The sequence below is a fragment of the Excalfactoria chinensis genome, chromosome 8, assembly GCF_039878825.1.
Source record: "Excalfactoria chinensis isolate bCotChi1 chromosome 8, bCotChi1.hap2, whole genome shotgun sequence".
Classification (NCBI taxonomy): domain Eukaryota; kingdom Metazoa; phylum Chordata; class Aves; order Galliformes; family Phasianidae; genus Excalfactoria; species Excalfactoria chinensis.
In genome coordinates, this window is record NC_092832.1 from 25,785,431 (window position 1) to 25,807,830 (window position 22,400).

The 22,400-nt window shown below is 47.2% G+C and overlaps 2 protein-coding genes across 16 annotated transcripts in view; one reads left to right on the forward strand and one right to left on the reverse strand.

Annotated features, from left to right (window-relative positions):
- Positions 1-5,612: 5,612 nt before the first annotated feature.
- On the forward strand, positions 5,613-16,305 carry USP1 (ubiquitin specific peptidase 1). Its single transcript, XM_072343694.1, has 9 exons — positions 5,613-5,750; positions 5,922-6,119; positions 6,806-6,929; positions 7,272-7,379; positions 7,852-8,012; positions 8,572-9,290; positions 9,995-10,165; positions 11,248-11,449; positions 14,708-16,305. The coding sequence occupies exons 2-9, from the start codon at positions 5,950-5,952 to the stop codon at positions 15,438-15,440; spliced, it is 2,388 nt and encodes a 795-aa protein (XP_072199795.1). The 5' UTR covers positions 5,613-5,750; positions 5,922-5,949; the 3' UTR covers positions 15,441-16,305.
- A 1,260-nt stretch (positions 16,306-17,565) lies between these two features.
- DOCK7 (dedicator of cytokinesis 7) overlaps positions 17,566-22,400 on the reverse strand; it is an 84,954-nt gene continuing 80,119 nt past the window's right edge. For 10 of the 15 annotated variants that reach the window (XM_072342683.1, XM_072342681.1, XM_072342680.1 and 7 more), the window contains 5 exons: positions 21,546-21,782; positions 20,996-21,139; positions 20,038-20,144; positions 18,895-19,062; positions 17,566-18,424 (listed from right to left, as the gene is read on the reverse strand). In XM_072342683.1, coding sequence (XP_072198784.1) covers positions 18,382-18,424; positions 18,895-19,062; positions 20,038-20,144; positions 20,996-21,139; positions 21,546-21,782 — 699 coding nt within the window. In that variant the 3' untranslated portion in view covers positions 17,566-18,381. The remainder of the gene's footprint in view (positions 18,425-18,894; positions 19,063-20,037; positions 20,145-20,995; positions 21,140-21,545; positions 21,783-22,400) is intronic. The other 5 variants (XM_072342682.1, XM_072342684.1, XM_072342677.1 and 2 more) reach the window with 1 other exon arrangement.

Consider the following 22,400-nt stretch of genomic DNA (forward strand, 5'->3'; position numbering starts at 1 on the left):
ACTGTGGGGCTGCAGGATTTGTGCTGCCCAACCTGCTTCCAATTGCACCCGCACCTCAGTGGGATAACATGGCACTTGCAGCACAGATTTACGCTGAGTTTGGGGCTCTGGGCTTCTTCACACATGATTTCCGTGCTCCTCATGTGCCCGCTTGCAGCACATGGCTGTTCAAGGATAAGGAGGAAGCAGCAGGATGCTGCGAGCCACGCGCTGTGTTGAGCGGTCCCCAGCCCTAGAGCTGAGCTGCGATGGGAGCACAGTGCGTTTGCAGCACTCTGCGCACCTCCAGGAAGCGCTTTGCGGTTGCTGACATTCAGCTGAACTTGTGCTTCGGTCTGATTTCCCCGGGGCTGAAATTAAAGTACTGAAAAATGAAAGCCGTGGGGGTGGCTGGGGGAAGGAGCAAAGCAGTGCAGGATGTCCTGCAGAGCAGGCGGGTTGGCAGCACGGACCGAACAAAAGGGTTTTGAGTAAACCAAATAAAGACCAGTGCCCCCGTTTGATCACTTCGCTTTCACTTGCTCGATATTTTGAAAACAAAGAACCTATGAAATATATGCAGCCCAAAGTAAGAAATGTGCACGCATAAAACTTCTGTGATCCCTCTTAACCCGAGGAAACAGCAGCACTTTCAAGCCAACGGGGATCCATCCATCGGGAGGACAAATCCACTGCCCGAATCAGGCTCTGAGTCACGGCTGGGGGTGGGAGGCAGCCCCAGATCCCACCCCAGCTCCATAATCCCCTCCTGGCCCCAAAGCACGTCCCCAGTCCCACATCCCATCCCCAGTCCCTCATCCCAAGCCCATCCCACACCACATCCCTACACTCCCCTGCCCAGCTCAGGCTTGGCGGGTCCTCTTGTTCTTGGGAGAGGTCATGACTCACTAAAGGCTTTTGGAATGTTTATCTATCAATGCCACAGGCACTTCGAGTTACTTCTGAAGACGGACAAGGAGCTCGGAGGGTTTCTTCTCACTGCAGAAATTGCTGGGTGAAATTCCACTGCCAGAGGTCGGCCTGGCCCCACCGCCCAAATCCTTGTGGTCACACATTCAAAGGTTAACCCGGGAGGGGAGAAACGCCACCAACAACAAGTTGGCTCCCTACAGTCTTACAAGCCCTGGTTCAGCTCTAGTAATGTGTTTTTTAAGCTATGACCGGCCCATCCCTGTTGGCTGTAACCCCCATGGGTGGGGAGAGACCGGGGCAGGGGCAGGAGGAGCAGAGAGCAGAGGTGGGGAAGCACTGGGTCAGCTCCAGGCTGCTTAATAGCTTACGGATGCTCACAGCTGTATTTTTCCATGTGAGCAATGCTAACAGGCACAACCCAAAGCGGTGTGTGCCATGCAGAAACTGCAGAACATCGCCCATCTGAAAGCTGTGCCTGCCAGCTCCCCTTAAAAGAGGTACCCAAAAAAAAGAGGTACCTTACAAGAGTTCTTAAAAGGGGCATCAGTTTGAATGCTAAGGAAGGGGCTCCTCCCCAGAAGACCCTGCCCTCACTTTGCAATGGGTTTTCCTAAGTGCAGTGGGATGGAAGCTGGATGAGGCTTGGACTAGGGTGGTCTTGGAGGCCTTTCCCAACCTTAATCGTTCTATGACTGTCATCTGTAATGACAGGGGTTGATGCGACAGAGTCCTCCTAGAACAGCAGAACAGAATCACCACTGTTCCATAGTATGTTGCACTTGTGCCAACATCCATTTCTGTAGCGTCTCTCCAGGCTGCTCCCCCTCCTCTATGTGCACAAATCTGCCTTTTATGGTTTGTAAATGCAAAAATCCTGCCCCATCCACACTCACTCATTTGCTGTGGTTATGGCCTTTCACAGCTACCTCTTGGTTAATGGAGGAAAAGGGACAAGGAGCTCCCATACATAGCAGTGTGGGGGGGCACCCACAATAACCCAGAGGCTCAGTTTGGGAAGGCATTACAGGCCGTACAAGGGTGAGCACGGCAGGCAGCTGAGATGTTTCTCTATGAGTGCAGCTCTCTGATGCTCCAAGCAAACCCACTGTCCTGCAATGAACAGGGACGTTCCCAGCCCCATCAGTGCGCAGAGCCCCATCCCTGACCTTGGGTGTCTGCAGGGATGTGCACCACCACCTCTCTGGGCACCCTGTGCCACTGCCTCACCACCCTCACTGTAAATAACTCTTTCCTTATATCCTGTCAAAAGTCTTCTATGGGAACTGTTGAGTCCCAGCCTGAACCACGGATTGAGCACCTGGGGAAAGGACGCGGTCAGCCCTGGGAGCACAGGTGAAGGCAGTTCAGCTTTGTGATTGGGAGGGGTGGAACCTCCATCTCTCTTAGACCTCATTTAAGGGCTGACTGCCACTGAGGAATGGTCACAATGATCCCTACTTCATGGAGATCTCTCTTTAGTGAAGCTTTCCCCTGTGAACGAGGATTGTTCTGATATGGCAGGCAATCCTCTTTTCTTGCACCTTTCAGTTGTGCTGGTCCTTCTGTCATCACACCTTTGCTGTAACACCTTTCCTATCATATTGATCTGTCCCACTGTTACAAGTCTTAAATAAAGTTCTCGTGCCAGGATGATTCACTTTGCTTCCCTCAAGCACGGCATCTCTGACAGTAACAAAGCACTGTGTTTAATCTGAATACACGTTAAGTGTCTAGGATGGGTGAGGAACCTGACAAGCATCACTCATCCTGCTCCAGCTCCCTGTTTCCAGCAGGAAGCACATCAAGTCTGATTTAAAAACAAACACAAGACAGCATCTGTATAAGAGGAGCCTCCCATCTGTAAGTGTGGGGGTACCATCCAGGTTCGAGAGGACTGATGGAATCAATCTGAAAGGGGTGGGTGTGTGTCTGCAGGGATGTGGCCAGCAGATGGTGCACGGCCGCACGGCGTCGGGCTCTTCTGAAGGTTTGGTTTCTGCTCCCCGCAATGTTGCAGCTCTGGGAGGTGCTATCCCGGCTTACACACAACCAGGGAGAGATTTTCGTTTTATTTTAATTACGGTTTGTAATACAGCACCTGGCTTTTCATTGGAATTCCAGCCCATAATGGAAAGCTGCACTTCCTCTGCTACCAGCGAGGCTGTGGAGCCATATGTTACATTAATCTGAGCAGCAAGCTGCACGTTGTGAAATAAAATATGCCCAGCCAGACAAAAGATGGGGAAAAAGCCTTCAGCGTGCAGTGAGGCTGCTTACAGAGCATCATTCTTTCCACAGCGCAGAACTGAACTTCCAGAAAGATGCATGGAAAAAACGTTCTGCCCTGGATCCATCCACAGAGCCCTCCTCACTGCGCAGGTTTTCAGCGCACAAAGGCAGATATCGATATGGTTATGCTCTAATCTGCCTTATCTCTGTCTTGTGGGTGTAATTGTTGTTTTCTGAGGTATGACAGATGCGTGTGTAACTTGAGGAGTTCAGTGATTTCATCCAGCTGCGTTTTCTCCCAGGTCAAGAGGGAGAAATGAGAGTGAAGGCTGTGAGTATCCTGCAGTGGATCTCCATCTCAGCAATGCTGAACTCTGCAGCATGAAGGAGAGCAGTGCTGCAAAGCTCGCTCTGTGCTCATGTGTTGCGGCTCTGGCTGACAGCAGAAGTTTGCCGTGTGGAAGCTGCAACAAAGAGGAGCTCACTGCAGGCTTCACCATGGAGTTTACAGGACTGTGGCAAGCTCTGATTTATTGTTTCCTGCTTTTCCTAGAGGCCGTATCTTTAAGGATGCCTAATCTGAAAGCTTTCCGGCAACATCTGCTCACACTCAGGCTAAACTTTTCAGCCAGTTTTCCCATGGAGGAGGCTGCAACGGGTGCCCCTCCTGGTTGGTGCTGGTGCAGACATCCCATCACAGAGGTGAGCTGGGAACCTCGGAATGATCAAAAGGACCTTATGGAGTGGGAGCAGTCTGCAGGCTCCGAGGGCCCCAGGCTGGTAGCTGTGGGAAGCCAGATTTCCTTTCCCAGGCAGCCAAGTGCCTCGGATGATTTGTTTCCGTGCTTCAGTCTGGTTGCGAATGGAGGCAGGATCACCCTACATGTTCATCTATAGCACTCGAACCAACCAAGTCTTGTCTTCACATTTTATATTCAGTATTCTCGTGTTTGTGAATGCTTTCTTACGCTTCCTGCCATAAGGCGTTTGACCAAGAGCCGTGTTCTGATAGAACGAAATGGGTCTGGCCAGCACAAGCACTGCAGGGCCGGGGCAGGTTGCTGGTGTTACTGCACTGAGGTCCCCAGGTGACCCCAAGGGAGTGGGGCAGGGGCTGCTGAAAGAGCGCATTGTCTGCTCACAGTTCACCAATGTTCACAGCATTCACAGGGCAGTTCTGACAGCGCAGGCACTGGGCAGATTGATGGGCCTGTTGCTGCTACAGCTCCGGGCTTTGCAAGTAGCTATAACTCATAACACGTCACTCAGCAACAACCAGAGGCTGCGGGGCTTTCTCCCTGCAGGGGACACTGCTTTGTAATGGAGACTTCCTCCCAAGTCCCCAAATCCCACCTCCTGGGAATGGGTTCTTTCCAGGCATTTCACATGGTTATTTTTGGCTCAGCCCGTGGAGATTTCTGCTTTCCCACTGCGGTCGTTTTTGCAACATGCGGCTGCAAAGCCTGCAGAATTAGACATCGTTTAGCTGGGTGCGTTGGAGTGTCTCAGGGCTGAATGTTTGCAGCTGCCACCTCTCACACCTGCTCCCTCTTCAGGCCGTGTTTGAATCACTCCTTTACCGTGAGAGGACGGAGCTGCACAGGCTGCGCACAACGGCTCCTTTATTGAGCCTGCTGAGCCGCCATCAATCTTTAATTAGCTGCTGCTCTATTTCTGGAGAGATACAGAAAAGAAAAGCCATTTTCTGGCATTTAAACAGATCCGTTCCGGCACCGTCCTGCTGGAAGGAGCTGCCCTGCATTAACTCATGACAGCGAGCCAGATATGGGGGGGTGCAACGAGATGCGTGCCAGGCCGAAGGGCGGGCAAGGAGGTGTGGAGCTCCTTAGTTTTCACATTAAAACATCCAAAGACTTCTCACGGATTCCGAGAAGCGAACAAAGCCCGTCGGAGCGCTATTTGGTGATGGAAGAAAGGCCTGATGCTGACGCTGCTATCGCTGTATGTGGAAGCGGAGCTGCTGCCGACCCCCGGCGGCGCTGAGGAGAGCGCGTGCCGCCCCTCCCCGCCCCGCTCCGGCCGTTACTCAGCCCCGTTCAAACGGCGCCGCGAGGGGTCGCGCGCCGCCCGCTGTGATTGGCGGAGGCGGAAAGAGGCGGGGCCACGCCCGGACCAATCCACTGCCGCGGGGGGGGATCTCGGCGCGGTGGTTCGTCCCGCCCGCTGCCCGCCCCTCCCCCTCGCGAGCCCCGGGCCTTTGGCCGCGCCGTTAGCGGCGCCCGCGCGCGCACTGCTAGGACCCCGAGGGCTGCCCGCCGCGCTGCCTGACGGAAGCGGCGGACTCGTCGTGCCGGTGCCGCCGATTGAGCCCCCGCCGAGGTCTCTCTCGACCCGCGCGAGCCGCCGAGAGGAGAGCCGCGGCCGGCCACCATGGCTCTTCGATCCTGCCGGGCGCCGTCCTCGGCTTCCGCTCCGGCGTTTGAGCGGGGCGGCCGCGGGCTCTTGGGCGCGAGGAGGGCTGCGGGCGCGGGTCCTGGCGGCGCGGAAAACGCGCCAAGTTTCCCGTGTCGGAGCGAGCGGCGCCGGGCTGCACCGGGCGGCCTCCACACGAACCGGCGGCGGTCCCCGCGCGGAGGCACCATGTAGCGGTGAGGGGAACCGCCGCGGCAAACAGGACGGGGCCGGGCCGGCGTCGGGAGGGCCCGGCGGCCTGCGGGGCCACGAGGGCGGCGGGAGGGAGCGGGGCGGCGGGCGGAGAGGCGAGCGGGGCCGGGCGGGACGGCGGTGACACCGAGTGTGTGTGTGTGTGTGTGTGGCAGGTGGCCGCCCCACGCCGCCCGCCTGGAGATGCCGGCGGTGCTCCCGAGCGACGGCAGCGCGCCGCAGCGGGGCAGCCCGTGCAGGAAGAACCGGCTGTCGCTGAAGCTCTTCCAGAAGAAAGAGGCGAAGAGGGCGCTGGATTTCACCGAGCCGGCGGACGATGAGCAGAAGGGCGCCGAGCTCCGCGCCGCTGAGATGTACGTAGGGTGCGGGTGCCGCCCGAGCCGCGGTACCTCGCGGCCGCTCCCCGCGTTGGGGTCCCGCTGCCGGTTCCCTCTTTCCCGGCCGAGATCGCGCTGCCGGCAGCGGAACGGCGGCACAGAGTTGTGGTGCCGGGGGAAGGTTCTCTTGTTTCGGTCCGGCTGGGGGGAGCAGCAATGACCCCGTTACAGCAGTATGTGCTGGTGAAGGCTTGGAGGATCAGCTCTGCTGTGTTGGCGTAGGGCCGTTGGTTTGGTCATTCAGCTGTTTATCCTCTTGTTCTGCATCCTGTAATGAAGCTGTGTGGGTTTGGAGCAATAGAAAATAAGTAGTGAGTCCTTTTTCTTGATGCTGTCTTAGGAATGAATGAAGAGTGTATAAAAGTAGCTGAAAGAGAATTCGGCTGAGTTGTTCAGTCCGGCTGGTGGGCTGTTTTGCAGGACAGGCATTGGAAGTGCATGCAGTAGTAATATGTGCTCCTGTAAGCCTGTCAGATCGCCTGCAGGTTGTTAGAGGAGCTCCAAGGAGACTCAGAAACACCATGACACAGTTTTCATCTGTGTGTTAATCATTAATTCTGTAAGCTGTCTCCTTATCTCCCGCAACCTATATGGTAGAGGCTGGGAGAGCTGTGTGTGCATACCAGGCAGGTCTCTTATGCTTTGTTTTCTCTGTTTGACAGTGACCAGGTTGTTCCTGCAGCACAGCCTCCCTTGCTTGTCAGCTGTGAGAAGAAGGACAACATGTTGCCCTTTGTGGGCTTGAATAATCTTGGCAACACCTGTTACCTTAACAGCGTTCTTCAGGTAAGATCACATCCAGGGGCCTCAAAAAAATGACACTGTTCTGTTCTAGTGCAAGTGGATGGGTTTCCTAGTCTGACATTATGGAGGAGATGTCCGGATGTTGTATCAGGGGAATCTAATTACAGTGAGGGGAAGAAAAGTGATACCACAGGAAGTGTGTGCACCACAGATTGCTGTGATTGAGTCATCTGTCAGTTTACATACTTGGGCCACCTCCCTGCCATGAGTAATCCCAACAGCGGCCTTGGGAGATGCAGAGCTGGCTGGGTCCTAAGCGTAGAGAGGTAACGTTGAATAACTGGGTTGACCAATTATTGTCTTGTTTTCTGCTGTTGCTTTTAGGTATTATATTTTTGTCCTGGTTTTAAAACGGGAGTCAAACATTTATTTAATATCATTTCAAAGAAGAAAGAATCGTTGAAGGATGAAGGAGAGCTAAAAGCAGAAAAGGTAATACATCGCAGTACACCTTCCTTTCCTTGTAACGGTGCAGGTGAGGTTATGTGCCAGGAAGGCTCTCAAAATGGAACTGTTTTCTTCTGCTCTGAAGAAGTTGGGCTGTGTTGTTTTCTGTACTATTCCGGGTGAAAGTAGGTTTGAGTGGTTTTGGACTTGTGTTCAAACAGGAGTGTTCAGAGCCTCTGTGAACTTGTGAGCACAAGGCTGAGCTGGTTGAATTTCTATTAAACTTACCATACCTCATGTCTGTGGGCAAAGATAGTTTGGGCTTCTAAAGTTCACACTGGGGCTTTCATGTTTCTCTTTCTGCTGTCAAATGAGCAATGTACTGATCTAAACTCACCCATTTCCCATTGTGGGGAAAAGCATAATCTTCCAGTGTTTGTTGGATAACTAGGTGGGGGCTACTCATCGTAACTGCTTGTTATAGACAAAGCTGCAACTATCTTCATTCTCATTGCAGGGAAACTGTAAAGAAGATCCACTGGCAAGTTATGAACTGATCTGCAGTTTGCACTCGTTGATTCTTTCTGTTGAACAGCTTCAAGCCAGCTTTCTTTTAAACCCAGAGAAATACACTGATGAACTTGCTACTCAGCCACGAAGGCTGCTGAACACCCTTAGGTACAAATTATCTTAAACACCAAGTTTTCACCTAAAGGTTTGGCACAGTTATAACTGTACAGTAGGGCAGGAGAGAACTGTGGGGGAAGGGAGTAGATAGTTGTAGATTTGGGGCATTGTTATGTGATTGTACAGGGGAAGTTCTACATTTCAAAGGGGGAGGTTTGTGTTTGTTGCTGTCTCTATGGATTAGAAGTAGATTTAGATTTGGTACGGATATAATTGAAATCCAGCAGTAGATTTCAAGCAGTACTTCCTCTGGAGTATTGAAGCATTCTCACTGACTTGAGAAGTATCACTGCTGGGTCACAACTGGATGCGTCCCAAAGTGCCCTTCTCTATAAGACTGTAACTGCCTCCCCATGGGTGTCTGTGTCAGAGAGGGCTGCTCTTCAGGTGCAGAGAGGATCATCCCCCTGCTTTTAGAGCTAAGCTTTCCTAATTTAAGTCTTTAGCCACGTTTACTAGTAAAGATCAACTAGTAATTAATAAAGTAACTAAACTAGTAAAGATTAACTAGTAACTAATCTCTAGTACTTTACTCATTTACCTTTAATAGAGAGCTCAACCCTATGTACGAAGGCTACTTGCAGCACGATGCCCAGGAAGTTCTGCAGTGCATCCTTGGCAATATTCAAGAAACGTGTCAGCTCCTGAAGAAGGAAGAACTGAATAAACTGCCTTTGGAAGAGCCCAGAGCTAAAGGGGAGGGAAAAATTCCTCAAAATTCTGAGAGCAATGGAACCAGCAGCTCTGCCGAGGAGGAGGAGAACGTCCCAAGTAGCCACGTGGGAGAGGTAGCTGAAGATAAGCTACCCAAAGGAAACGGGAAAAGAAAAAGCGATGCTGAAGGCGGCAACGCAAAGAAAAAGTCCAAAGTATCGAAAGAACAAATTGCAGCAGAGGAAAATCAAAGACAAACCAGGTCAAAGAGGAAAGCAACAGGAGAAAAGCTGGAGAATCAAACTGATGCCATCGCCAAGTGTTCCACTGAGAATGAGAGCGCAAAGCCAACACAGAAAAAGTCACGACTTAAATTAAACTGGTTAAAATCCTCATGCAGACAGCCAAGTATTCTGTCCAAATTTTATAGTCTGGGGAAGTTAACTACAAATTTGGGACCCAAAGACCCAGTGAAAGAGTTCGATGACTGTGAGCTTGAAGAGTCATCTGCCAAGTGTGAAAATGGTAACGATGTTAAAGAAGATGGTCACGAACCAGCATCTCCTGTGGAAAGCCATAATGAAAAAGGAACTGAAAAAGAACCAAAAAAGGAAGGTTGGTGAACAAGTGAATGGGCTTAAAGTTGGTATGGTTAGGAAATTACTGTGCACTGGAATTCAACCTTCAGATTGCATTGCAAGCAGAGCTCTCTAAATACGGAGCTACATTTTCAGGAGCTGAAAAGTATTTCTATGAATTTGTTTTTTGCATATTTGTAACTTTTGTTTTACACCTTGACTTGTTTAGCTTAGATTACAAAAGGTCTTTCTCTAATGTCACGTAATCGCTTTTCAACGTAAAAACATTACCAGGCTTATATTTTCACTCATATTCTTACTAATTATTGGCATCTCTAGAAATAGAGAGGGAATTAAAAACGTAAAAGGATGTTATTTAAAGGAGAAAACAAAATGAAATCCTATGGGCTATGGGTTTGTGTCCTTACAAACAGTGCTCTTTGTAGTTCCCTATTGTAGTATGTATGCTAAGTGGCTGACAGGTATGGATTTTGTCAGTGTCAGTGGGAGAATACAACTCTTGAGGGAAGGGGTGCAGTAGGGCTTTAAGGTCCCTTCCAGCTCAGCTGTCCTGTGATTCTCTGGTACTGTGAAAATCACACTTGATAAGCAGCTTTTTGGAATCCCTTTGGCACCGTGTCTGTAACACTTGATTTTTTTTCCTTGAAGAACAGCCAGGTTTTGTAGTACCTTCTGAATAAAGCACGTGTTGGTAAGTGATCTGGCATGTACTTTCTCCAGGTACAGAGTTGGCTGTTTTTGAACTAGTGGAGAAATTGTTCCAGGGCCAGTTAGTACTGAGAACGCGATGCTTGGAGTGCGAGTGCTTTACTGAGAGAAGAGAGGACTTCCAGGACATCAGTGTTCCAGTGCAAGAAGATGAACTTTCCAAAACTGAAGAAAGTTCTGAAAGTAAGTAATTATCAAAAAGGGGGATTCATGTTTCTGCTTCAGCTGCAGAGGGAGGACAGTGCCATGTTCCTTTATGAAGGAGCCCTGCTCATGTTTGTGCTGGTTAACACTAGAGGTTGTTCTGGTATCTCTCGTCCTGATTAACTTCTGACTTTGCAAACACAGCACTGATAATGTAGGCGGATTCAGACAGTATTAAAGTTACCTCAGATCTTGATAGGTAACAGGCAGCTTACAGTCCTTCACTTACGTATGCTTTTTCCTGCTTATAAGCGGGTATTTACTTTTTATCTGGGTCTGCCCTCCCTGATAAAAGATGACTTTAAACTGAAGGATAATTGGAAGACATATCAGCATTTTTCTTAAAATAAATGAAGTTTACTTCAGGAATTGATTTTTTTTTCTATTACTTTTGGACTGTCGTTGCCTTAACACAGTGGGGAAATGTCCCTTGGTTTGTTCTACCGCTGGTAGTGATCCATGCGTAGTTTTCAGATAAGCAATAAGCGCAGCTGCAGTTCGTTGTGATGTTCTGAATTCTAAATAAATCACCTCTAGTCCTCGTGGACTTGACTGAGAGCAGCTCCCACTCTTTGCCTTCCCCATCTCGTGGTGGGACTGCGAGTCAGGTACACTGAGAGGTGTCCACATGGAAAGTGCTATTGATGGCAGAGGTGACCTCGTTAATGGGGTGGCTGCTGAGGAGGTGAGCTGTAAGGAATGAAGGGAAGCTGCCCAGTTATTTTGGAGACTTGCTGTAGGGAATAAAACCCTGGTATCAAACACACGTGCCTTATTTCTAGACCTGGCGGTGGGATCAGGACACTCAGCCTGAATGCAAGCTTTGGGAAACCTGTATATCTTAAGTAAGGGTTCCCATTAAGTGTTGTTTGCATCCTTTCCTGAAATGACTGGGAGAACTTGAATGCTTTTTGTTTCACACGTACTGGGTATTTTTTACAGTATTGTTAGCAGTTCTTAAACACATCAGAACTCGATGCCATCATTTTGGTTTCATTCTGGTGGGCTTCCTTGGAATTGTAAATAATAGCGTATCTGTGAATGTAATGATTCTCTTTCAGTTTCTCCAGAGCCAAAAACAGAAATGAAGACTCTGAAGTGGGCAATTTCACAGTTTGCATCGGTGGAAAGGATTGTGGGAGAGGACAAATACTTCTGCGAGAACTGCCATCATTACACAGAAGCAGAACGCAGCCTTTTATTTGATAAAATGCCTGAAGTTATAACAATTCATTTGAAGTGCTTTGCTGCTAGTGGCTTAGAGTGAGTATGCCAATACAGTCTGTTACAAAACCGTGCTGTGGAAAGGGAAATTGTATGCTGGAAGTGTACGGGACCTTTGGCACTTGACACAGCAAACAGGAGTTCACTGATTTGCCACAGAACATTCTATAACAAGTGCTGCTAACTGAGGTCAACATCAACGTGGCTTGTGAAATACCTTAATATAATCCTTGAAAATGGTTACTTTGTTATGGATAGTTTATGATGATTTGTTGAAAGCGGGATTAGTAGCGGTTGTTAGGACTACCTTTCTGACAAAGCAAAGGGCAAACTTCCTGTCTAAGGGCTCCTACTCTATCCTACTAGGACTTTAGGATTGTAACATAGAACATACGTTTCTTAGTGTTGTAACACTGTCACAAGCGGAGCAGAACTAAGTTGTGCACCCTTAGAATGTGTCATGTTGCTACTGAGTAGCCTTTGGTGCCAGATGGGGTGGTGCCCACCTGAGAGAAAACCTGGCTGTTCTCTTCACTTTGTTCCTACATCTGCTGCTGTGTTTCTATATTCTGCAGCTTGCAGGTTCCCCAGCAGCATGCTGAGTTGCTTACCTCTCCTGTCCTGGCAGCCTTCAGGTCCTTGCCTCAGAAGTCCAAGCCCTATAAGCAGTCTCTTGTGGTCTTCTTCCCCGTGTCCTTTGACTCATGTCCTGCATTTCCTGCCAAGTGCTGGCAGCCAGAGGTTAAGGAGGTCAGAGTGGGAAAATCAGACACAGTCCTGGAGTCAGTGATGAAGCTGAAACTGTAGAAGATTGCTTCGCAGTTCTTGGCTTGGACATTTTACTCTGGACAAAGCAGTGGCATTTCTGAACTTCTTGATTTGGAGTAATAAAGCACAGCTGCAGATCAGGTGGGGAAGAGCCAAGGATAGTAAATAAAAGCACCGGCTTCCTCTCTAGCTCTGCTGTTACAGTGTATTTGGAACTGGAAGCTTTGATGGAGCTTTCCCAAGTTCGCTTAGGTAAACTGGTAATGTTTATTGTAACAATACTGGTTTCCCTGGGGATGAAACTGCAGTAGTCTGTCCTACAAGTAGGGACGGACTCTTCTTGCCTTCAACTAACATTCTTAAACTGAGAATGTTCACGTAACTGTTCTCTTAGCCTCGATAAAACTGTTGGAAAACCTCCTCTGCTTCTCAGTTTGTGCTTCATGACAACTGAGTTTTAAATAAGATTAAATAAGAAATGAAGCAGAAAGCACTGATAATGTAGATGTTTGCTGTTGGCAGGGCTTTGCTCCCTTTTCTAGAGGGTGGTTTGCAAAGTGGTTCTTGAACAATAAAGCAGCCACTGTGAAAATGTGCCAGCCCGGGGCTGAGTAATTGTTTGGGGAGGGTGGGGAGGGAAACACTGGGACTGGCTGCAAACAGACCTGTGCTCACAGGAGGGCCATGAAGCGAGAGGTAGCAGGCTGCACCAGGTGCTTCACTGATCTTTCTTTTAATAAAGTCTTACCCTGAGGTTTTCTAGTAGTCGTGCTTGCTAATTAGCAGCAGGAATGCTGATACCATTTTTAACCCAAATTTGGGTTATCCAGTGCTTCATGGATTAGGATAGCTGCAGTGAGAGGGTTTACACCTTCAAGGTCTGGGGTAATGTGAGGCATTAATTCAACAGTGAGAGGAATTCCACTAATTCCTGGCTCCAAAGGGTGGAGCTGCAAAGTTGTTTTTGTTGTGTATGAGCTGGAGCAGACAGGGCACTTGGCACAATATTCTTGTCTTCAGATTCTTATCATTAAGATCAAAAGTTAATGTGAAATCTCCTCTCTTATTTGCTCTGGATCTGTATTTCTGACCCTGAGCATTTGTAAGCATTTCTGTTCCTTGACTCCTCTTCTGCCTTTCAGAAGGCTTACATTGCATTATTTCTGATGATAGACTTTTCTCTGTTTCTTTTGACGTGGTGAGCCTACCTCTAAAATGAGGAGGGATTGGAATTGGTCAGACTCGAGTGGCTGAGCACATCTGTGCACGTGTGCGTGCATTTGGGTGCACAAGGGTTTATGGTGGTGAACATCAGCAGAATGATTAAAAGCACAGCAGAATCAAGGCCAAACCCCATAAAACAAAGTACTGCTCTGTGATTTCAGTCAGTATTTATGTCCTGTCTGTGTTTTCCTGGGACTGGAAGTAGTTACCATGTCTGCTGTAGGGGGCCTGCTTTGCAAGGAGGTTGGACTCGATGATCTCTGGAGATCCCTTCCAGCCCCTACAATTCTGTGATTATCTTTCCTTATGCTAAATCATCAGCTGGATAATTCTAATTGGCTCTTCAGAAGCTCAGTTTCAGTTTGTTTGTATTCTGTGCTGTTTGTCCCTATAAAATCTTTACAGCTGAGAAAGGCAGAATCTATTGGGACATCAGGAAATAACAGCATTAAATGAAGAGGTTAACTGCATTGGGCTGATGCAATATGTAAGGCACATAAGCTCAGGTTATATGCAGTAGGGCCAAAGAGGTGATGAAGTTCCAACACTTTCTTTCCGAACTCTTCAGAAGTTCTTTATTACGATCAAAAGACTTAAAGCTTTTCTCATTGTGAATCTGTGAACTAGGAACAAATGCTCAGTGGTTGTGCAATACCAGATGCTTTTCCCAACTAAATCAGGTAGAATAGTTTAAAGATACTGATTAAGGTAAGGCAGTTAGTGAGGGGTTCCAGGTAATAAGTTACTAACATCATCATCCTTAGAAAACTGCCATTTGTATTTATTATAGTAAGAACTCAGACTTTGAGTGATATTTAACCTACTTGAAAGAAACAAAATGTATTTTTTATTATTATCTTTTTCCATAAACATGTGGAAGGGGAAAAAAGCAACTTGCTCACCCTGTCCCTTGGGTGTTGGAATGAATGTTCTCTGATCAGCAGGTCAATGTCTGCAAAGAAATGCAGTCCCAGAAGCATGAACGATAACTGAGAAGTGAAGAGCTCACTCTGTCACTGCTGGATGCTTAATGTAGCTGATAGTTGTCACAAAGGGGTCTCTTAAGTAGTGAAAATACACAGCTATGGAGCTGCCAGGTTTAACAACACCCTTACTTGGAAAATGCCTTCAGTGAGCAGGGCTGCCTGGGACAGATGCTAGTGATAAAGAAGTAGAGCTGCTTCTCGCCTTCATTTCTGCTGTATGTCTTAATTATAAGAATGCAGGCTCGATGCTTGGGGAATTTAAGCAGTCCTCACTGTGTGCTGAAGCAGCAAGGGGTCTAACTTTGTTTTTCTTCTGAAGGTTTGATTGCTACGGAGGACTGTCAAAGATAAACACTCCCTTACTGACGCCACTCAGACTGTCTCTGGAAGAATGGAGCACGAAGCCAACCAATGACACCTACGGGTTATTTGCAGTGGTGATGCACAGCGGCATCACAATTAGCAGCGGACACTACACAGCTTCGGTCAAAGTCACAGATCTCAACAGCCTGGAGTTAGACAAGGGGAACTTCATCACTGCCCAAATGTGCGAAACCATTAAGCCAGAACCACTGAATGAGGAGGAAGCAAGAACTGTTGCTGAAGACTACGACGACGGCGAAGTCTCTTTTAGAGTCAATGGCAACGCACAGCCAGGTAAAGTTCTGAACAAAAAGAACATGGAAGCTGTCGGACTTCTTGGGGGACAGAAGAGCAAGTCTGACTGTGACCTGTACAACAGCAAACCAGCAACCAGCGAGAAGGTTCTCAATATAGTTACTGAGAGCAGAAACCCCGAGTCCGCCCCTGCTAATGGAAGTGTGGAGTGCGGCACTGAACGCGGCGATCAGAACGGGGTCGCTTTCAGTGGACTGGAAAACAAAGCTTTGTACGTCCTGCAGAGCCTGAAGGAGTACGAAGGGAAGTGGTTGCTGTTCGATGATTCTGAAGTGAAAGTTACAGAGGAAAAGGACTTCCTGAATTCTCTTTCTCCCACGTCGTCATCTACATCAACTCCTTACCTACTGTTTTATAAGAAGATTGTAGAGTGATACTGTATTTCAACTGTAAATATTAGGGACTCGCACACACCTGTCGTCTGATTTGCATCAGGACTGGCTGGAAGAAACAGATGTTTGTTTTTGAAGCTCCTACATTTCTGCTCTTTGCATTCTGTGTAAGTGGCTCAACTTGAATCCATAAACCCATGACAGACCTTCCTTAACTCACCTAGTAACTTCTATGCTGGAGAATAGTGATAATACCTTTTAGGAATACCAATTTGTATAGCTCCTAAACTACGCCTCCAATACACGGTAGTGGTTTTAACACAGCTCTAGTTCTCAGACATGCCTCTTGTATTATTAGCTGTTGGTGTTTTTTTAATAAAACCTATTTGTATTCATATTCTGGACTAAATGTATATTAACTAGCAGGTTTCATCAGAAGTTGTGTATTTTTGTAACTTGGGAAGTAACACTTCATATATAGTCTTTGAGTAATCTATGTGGCTTATTGACAAACTGCTCCTGACCCAGTTCTATGCTGCTTTGTGCACTGCCAAGCACAAGGGAAGAGATTTCACTTGGAAAAAGAGAACTGAACAGAAATGTTGGAATGGTCTGATTTACATCTTGTTGCATTGATGTTAAACGGGCAAAGTGTGTAAATAGATGTGATTAATAATACTTCAAAACAGAGAGAGTGTGGTGTAATTAAAAGACTTTTGTACTTCCTCAGAGGAAAGCCCTTTAATATGCATATCTGTTGGGGTGGATTTGGAGTTTAGTGGTGAACATTTAACAGTTAATTTGTACTTAGAGCTCACCAGAAGGTGGGAAAATGAGCACGTTTGGCTTGATGCTTTGTTGAAGATGTATATATGAAATAAAAAAAGAACAACGTGGTATGCATTGGAGATGATTAGATCAGTTTGTGTTGGGACAGGAAAGAGGGGAAGTGGTTGGGCAGCGTTACCAGAAAAGCTGGGAAATGATCTGTCTTAATGAAATGGGTGATGAGTGAGAGCTTCATATAAAGAGCATTCCCTGCTGTTCTCTGGTTCCTGGGCAGCACACCCTGCTGGGAAAGGACTTGAGGACTCGAAGTAAGGTTTGGAGGTGAGGGAAAGAGAAACTAAGGTTAATGCTGAAAACAAATGATGTGTCTGACAGAGAGTGGCAGAGATTGAACAATCCCAAGTCAGCTGTTGGATGCTACAAGGTTAAGCAGTATCCTCTAAGTTGCAGAGAACTGAAAACTATGGTATGAGATATGTTGGTGCCATTCCTGCTGTTAGAACACGTATGGGATGACATGAAGTGCTGCTGCAGACAGACAAGGGAAGATGCTCACCATGTGAGTATGGCCTGGTTTTAGAGTATGTTTAAGCTTTTTCAAATACAAGTTAACTAACAAACATACAAGGAAAGCTCCAGAACCCTACACTTAGATTGTTCTCCAGTACCTTGTTCTTTGACAATCTCTTATTATAATGCAATATAAACACTGAGATAACTCATGAAAGTCACACTGGTGCATCTGTTCTGATATAATTTCATTGTCTAAAATGAGTCCCACAATAAAAAGAACACCCAAATAGAACCGAATGCTTACCTTGCCCGTTCTATATATTGTTTCTGACTGCAGTGTAGGGTTTGCTGAATTTCAGCCTGAAAATAAAAGTTACGTTTTCCCTCATCCAACTGTAGGAACAGGAATTGGCCCCAGGAAACCAAGTACAGTCCAACCGTGGCCTGGCATAAAGACATACATACATACAAAATGGTCTGTTGCTGTGCCTGGGATTTATTCAAAGGAAGCACTTACTTACTTTCTACTCTTCCTGAAGCATTAACTTGCCCCAGTGGCTGCTGTCCTGTATATTGAATGTGGCCCTAAAAAAACCCCACCAGCACCTTAGGAAAGTGCATGGCCGAAACCAACAGAAAATCGATGTCTTCAAACATCAAACTGGTACAATTAGGAAATGGTGACTGTATAATTGCATTTGCAGCTTTAAAGGCTCCTGTCTGAAAGTGACACGTTTTTCTCTTGTTATTCTTATCGATATCGCAGTGCTTTTTATTTTTCACCTACATTTCTGTATGTCTGTTCAGGTGTTTCTGCAGAGCTGGAGTTAACCACACACCCCGTCTCCAGGCTCAATGCAGAGAGGAAGACCCAGACTGAGTGGTTGTAGGGTTGGTTCCACTTGGACGCTACACTGTAGCTGGGCTTCTAGCTGGTGTATGCAGTGATGGTGCTGGGATTCTCCATCACCGCTACCAAGAGAGGTGCAGTGCCAACAAGGTGTGCCTTGATTCTGCTCAAGCTGACAGCTGGAATTATTTCCCTTAGCAGCAATTTGTAGTCAGAGTTAGAAAGAAGAAAAGGCAGGAACAGGAACACAATGACTGCTCGGATAAGAAGTGTTAGGAAAGACTTACCTTGCTCTGAAACGCTTCCCCAAGGGCGGCAAGCTCTGAAGTCCAATTCAGCACAGGGGATTAAAGCGTAAACATTCACATATTTAATAGTACCATCAAAATATCCATCATCACTACATTAAAAACTTCAAAAATGCATTTGCGTATGGTCCTAATATAAATTAAATATATGAACTAAAAGTAAATGTATTTAACATTAGAGAATGCTATAAATAAAGGTAAATGCGTTTAGTGTACCTTTGAGTCATAAAAATGCCTTAAAAAACAGGTAACTTTACAGCTTATCACCAATACTCTGGATACCACTTTGATTATTCTCTCAAACATGGATAAGTAAGTCTACATTTGACAATTCAAAACGGGGTGTTTTTTTTTTGGCCACTGAACACTCTGATGGAGGAGGAGGTGTGTGGGAAGTCCAGGATGAAGTCCAAGTTTTATTTCACAATAAAACTTCTTTGTTTCCCAGCGCTGATAACAAGGCTCTTTTCTTTTCAAAACCTTACTTTTAAGTGCTTTTTTTTTATTTTGGTTTTTAACTCGTTTAGATATCCATTTTGCGGAGGCTCATCCTGCTGAAGGAGTCTCTGAGGGAGAGAAAACACAACGATGAGCTCGTGTTTTTCGGGGTGAGATAAAAAGCCTCTTCAGATGAGAGATTCTGTACACAATTTCCAGTGTTTCCTACAGGAGAAGCAGCACAAACCCCCTGCGCTACTTCCAGATCTGCTCAGCGTGTCCCTATTGCACTGTCTCCAAATCTCCCTTTTCACAACACTTCTCTGTCTTCCCCGTTGCTCTCTTTCTCTGACCAACACTCCCATGCGAAGCCCAGAACCAGGGCTGTGTTCTCCTAAGCCAACTGAGGAACAAAAGGAACCACAGCAAACAACACCTACCAGAACTGCTGGGAAGGGGCTCTGAGCTCAGGAAAGAAGGGGGAAAGGAACAGGCTCAGCCAGCAGCCCCACATTAAGGACAGGTTTCATGAGACGGTCAGACACCCCCTTTTTACACCCTCCTTATCTCTGCAGTAAAAGTAAAACCAAATATCCACCTGTGGCAGGTGACTGGCAGCACGGCCTTGTACAGCTGCGGGATCTTCCTGTTTATCAAAGGCTGCAGAGCTTCCTTTAACCGGTGGTAATTCCTTTCGAGCTCTCGCTGATACTCCTTTTGGTCCGGGCCTATCAAGCTCTTGTTCTTGCGCAGAGCATCCTCACATCTGGAAAACAAAAGCTCGTGAAACTTGGGCGTGTAAAAAAGGACAGACATGTTAATTTAATAAGACAAAAGCTTTCGTTCTCTACTTCTGGGATGATGCACAGTATCCTTTTCTATCTTGTGTTTTGGGTACTAAAGACTCAGCTAAAGCATCTGACCTCCATGGGGAAAGGAGAGGGTGTCACGTTTCCAGAGTGGAAACTCAGTTTTTATTTCAGTTTCACTCTCCAATTACATTTCTCTTTGCTGAAGAGAAAAGCCCGTCATCTCCACACAGCACTTCCAGTCCAAGGTTTAAAGTCCTGCTGCTGAAAACAGACCTATAAGATGTTCATTGGGACCTATAAGATGTTCATTGGGATCCCTTCTACGTAATTTAAACAAAGGTCATGAGAAGAGCTCTTACATCAACACCACCTATTACATGTGGGAAAAACTACGTTGCCACTGGAACTTTTTTGCCTGGAACATTTTCATTTCAATACTTTTTTTTTTCTTTAATTCCTCGATGCTTACAAAAGATACTGGCTTACGACTGCAGTTTGCAGCACTCGAGAGGAAAGCACAGCAGCCAGTTCAATTCCTTGAGAGAATTCTGCCAGCGCACTTCCAAGCGGCTTGGACAAATTCACCTCCTGGCCTTGCCAACCTGTGAGTTCATTTGTGCCAGTGTGGCGAGCCGTGCTCTGAAAGGGGAACACTTGGTCATGACTGAGCTGTGATCGCTAATCATTCCTTCCCAATATACAGCAAAGCCAAATGACTTCAGCATTTGAGCTGATGGAAGTCATGGACCAGCAGCACAAGAGAAACGGGGAACCAAGTGGGAAGCTGAGGAATACAGCTGCATATGGAAACCAGACAGATGAAGTCCCAACATGAGCACTCCTCTCCCAGACAGCCCCTGTGTCAGTGCTCCTGCCTGGTGCAGCAGTAACAAGAGCACCTGGCAGCTGGAAGACAACACACTCCATACCTTTTTGTGAAGTCTTTGAAACAGAGCCGCAGTTTGTTATGATGCCTGAAGAGCTTTGGGTCGTTGGGGATTTCACATAAGAAAACTTGGGCAACTTCTAATGGTCCCTTTAGGAGCAGAGAGAAAAAGTAAGTTTCTCAGCACTGTCATGTCCACTCACTGGAGAAACTTCTTGCACACCACAGAAACGTTTGTAAAATGCAACATTTCCTCACTGCACGCTGCTTAAAAAACTGCAGCTGGTAGACGTGGCATAAATCAGCAGACGTCAGGACTGCTGCACGGCTTGTAGGCATTGTAAAAACAAAACTCTGCTTTTGGAAAACAGTGTGAGAACGTGTGCAGATTCTACAGTTGTTTCCCCGTACAATGAATCCTGACAAAGTTTGCAGACCTGACAAGTGAGGTTAAACAATGCAGATGGAACCAAGGCAGCCCTTGCCAGCACTGTTAACTCAGCCCAGGACTTGAAACTCCAGCCGTGTTTTTCCCAGCTTGTTCCTCAGTGGAGGTTTACTCACATTCCCTCAGTTTTTCCTCTATGTTTCTCCACTCGTTAGCTTTGCTTTCCACTTTGTCCAAAAACCACAGCAGGACACAATCTTAGTTCCAAACACCAGTGTGGCTAACTGAAGGTGAAGCAATAAAATCTCATCATCTTTTCCTTTAAACAAGGCAAGGAGAAGCAGTCAGAAGTGACTGCAGATGCCAGGAAGGGACAGGTAATGAGGGAGAAGGGCTATCTCTGTCCACTCAGCCACTTCCCAGATCTAACCATGTTTTAAGGGCTCTCACTCAAATTGCAGAGTTACCCAGAGCAGCTGGTCTACACCCGCTATTCTAGACACTGAATGGTAAAAAACCACACGGTAATTTGGAAATAAGGCCCAATGCTCTCCATCCATTGAATGGAGAAATACACAACCCCAGCGTCTCTAATTCAGAAAGTAGTTCTCACCTGATTCACTGTGGTACCTACTGATCCCTGTAGCACCATCTGCAGCATCTTTGGGTCTGCAGGGTCTTGGTGAGTTGCAAAAGCTAATTCTTGTGTTTTCTTCTGCATGTCCTCTATGGCAACTTCAATGGGCGTCAAAATGATCTAAGCAAGCAGCCAGACAGAACACAGGATGCTTGTTATGGCGAAGACAAGTGGCAGAGGACACCAGTAGGACAGATATATGTGACAGTATGAAGGGGTGACGAGCATTGGAACTCGCTGCCCAGGGTGTGAGGTGGTCACTGTCCCTGGAGGTGCTTCAGAGCCGTGGGGTTATGGCACTGAGGGACATGGTCAGGGCGCACAGCGGCGTGGGCTGGATGATCCTAGAGATCCTTTCAACCCCAAATGGTTCTACAATTCTATTCTATGACTCCATATGGCCCTGGTGTTTAACTGGATGTACAAAGGTACGTCATGTGAGAGCTTCAGCAACAGCCACTTCCCTTAGTTTGTGTAATATCTCAAAGGCCGCGGGGATGTCTGCTGGGCAGAGCACAGGCCTCACCTCCTCTTTGTGAATGACGTTTATCCTGGTTTTGATGTAAGGGAAAGCGTGGGACGTCGTCAGGATGGTTTTACGCTTGAACTGCTCGTGCAGCTCCCCGTGAGCTCGGCCGTCCAGCGTGAAGGGCGTGCAGTACATGAAGCGCCGCAGGTTGTAGTTTTTGTCAAAGTAAGTTATTCTGTCCTTCATCTCATACGTATCAAAGTAAGGCTCCACGTAGGTGATCTGGATATAGGCCTGCAGGAAGGATCCCAGGTATGCACAGAGATTAAATGACCTCTATTCCCTGCACCGCCATAGCCTGGTCTAACTCCTTCCTCTGCAGAGCTAGGACTGCTCCTTGCCTGTCCTCAGGAACACCACAGTGATGTTGCTGGGGTGCCTGGTGACTGCTCAGCACTTTCTGGACTACAGACAGCACTCAGCCCCTCTCCTCTGAAGCTCTTCCCATGAAGTGTTTCCTCCCTTTCTCTGCAGATAATGTCTTGCTCTAAACTGGAGTCTTAATTTCCTAGCCACATTCCAGTTATTCCTTTTATGCTTAAAGGAGCTTCAGAGACACGGGATGAGAATGATAAAATGCTACAGCTGCAAAAAAAAAACAACAACAAAACAACACCAAAAATCTACACAGAGAGGCCACTGAATGGAAAACTCCCTTCCTTCCTTGCATTTCATAGAGGTTACAGTCCGAGTCCGCAGCGTCTCTTTGTCTCTTGACCTTCCCTTCTGCCAAGCCCACAGGGCACATCTCACAGGGCAGGAAGGAAACAGCTAATTCTGCACTCCTTTGCTGGGAACATTTTCCCCACCTCTCTCCTCTAAGACTCTCTAGCTCTCTCTGTGGAAACATCA

What these genes read in the sequence shown, in the direction of transcription:
- USP1 (XM_072343694.1), top strand. Translation starts at nt 5,950, where the DNA reads ATGCCGGCGGTGCTCCCGAGCGACGGCAGCGCGCCGCAGCGGGGCAGC. An exon ending in GAGAGCTAAAAGCAGAAAAG is followed by an intron (nt 7,380 to 7,851) that starts GTAATACATCGC and finishes TTCTCATTGCAG; the next exon opens with GGAAACTGTAAAGAAGATCC. An exon ending in AACTGAAGAAAGTTCTGAAA is followed by an intron (nt 10,166 to 11,247) that starts GTAAGTAATTAT and finishes ATTCTCTTTCAG; the next exon opens with TTTCTCCAGAGCCAAAAACA.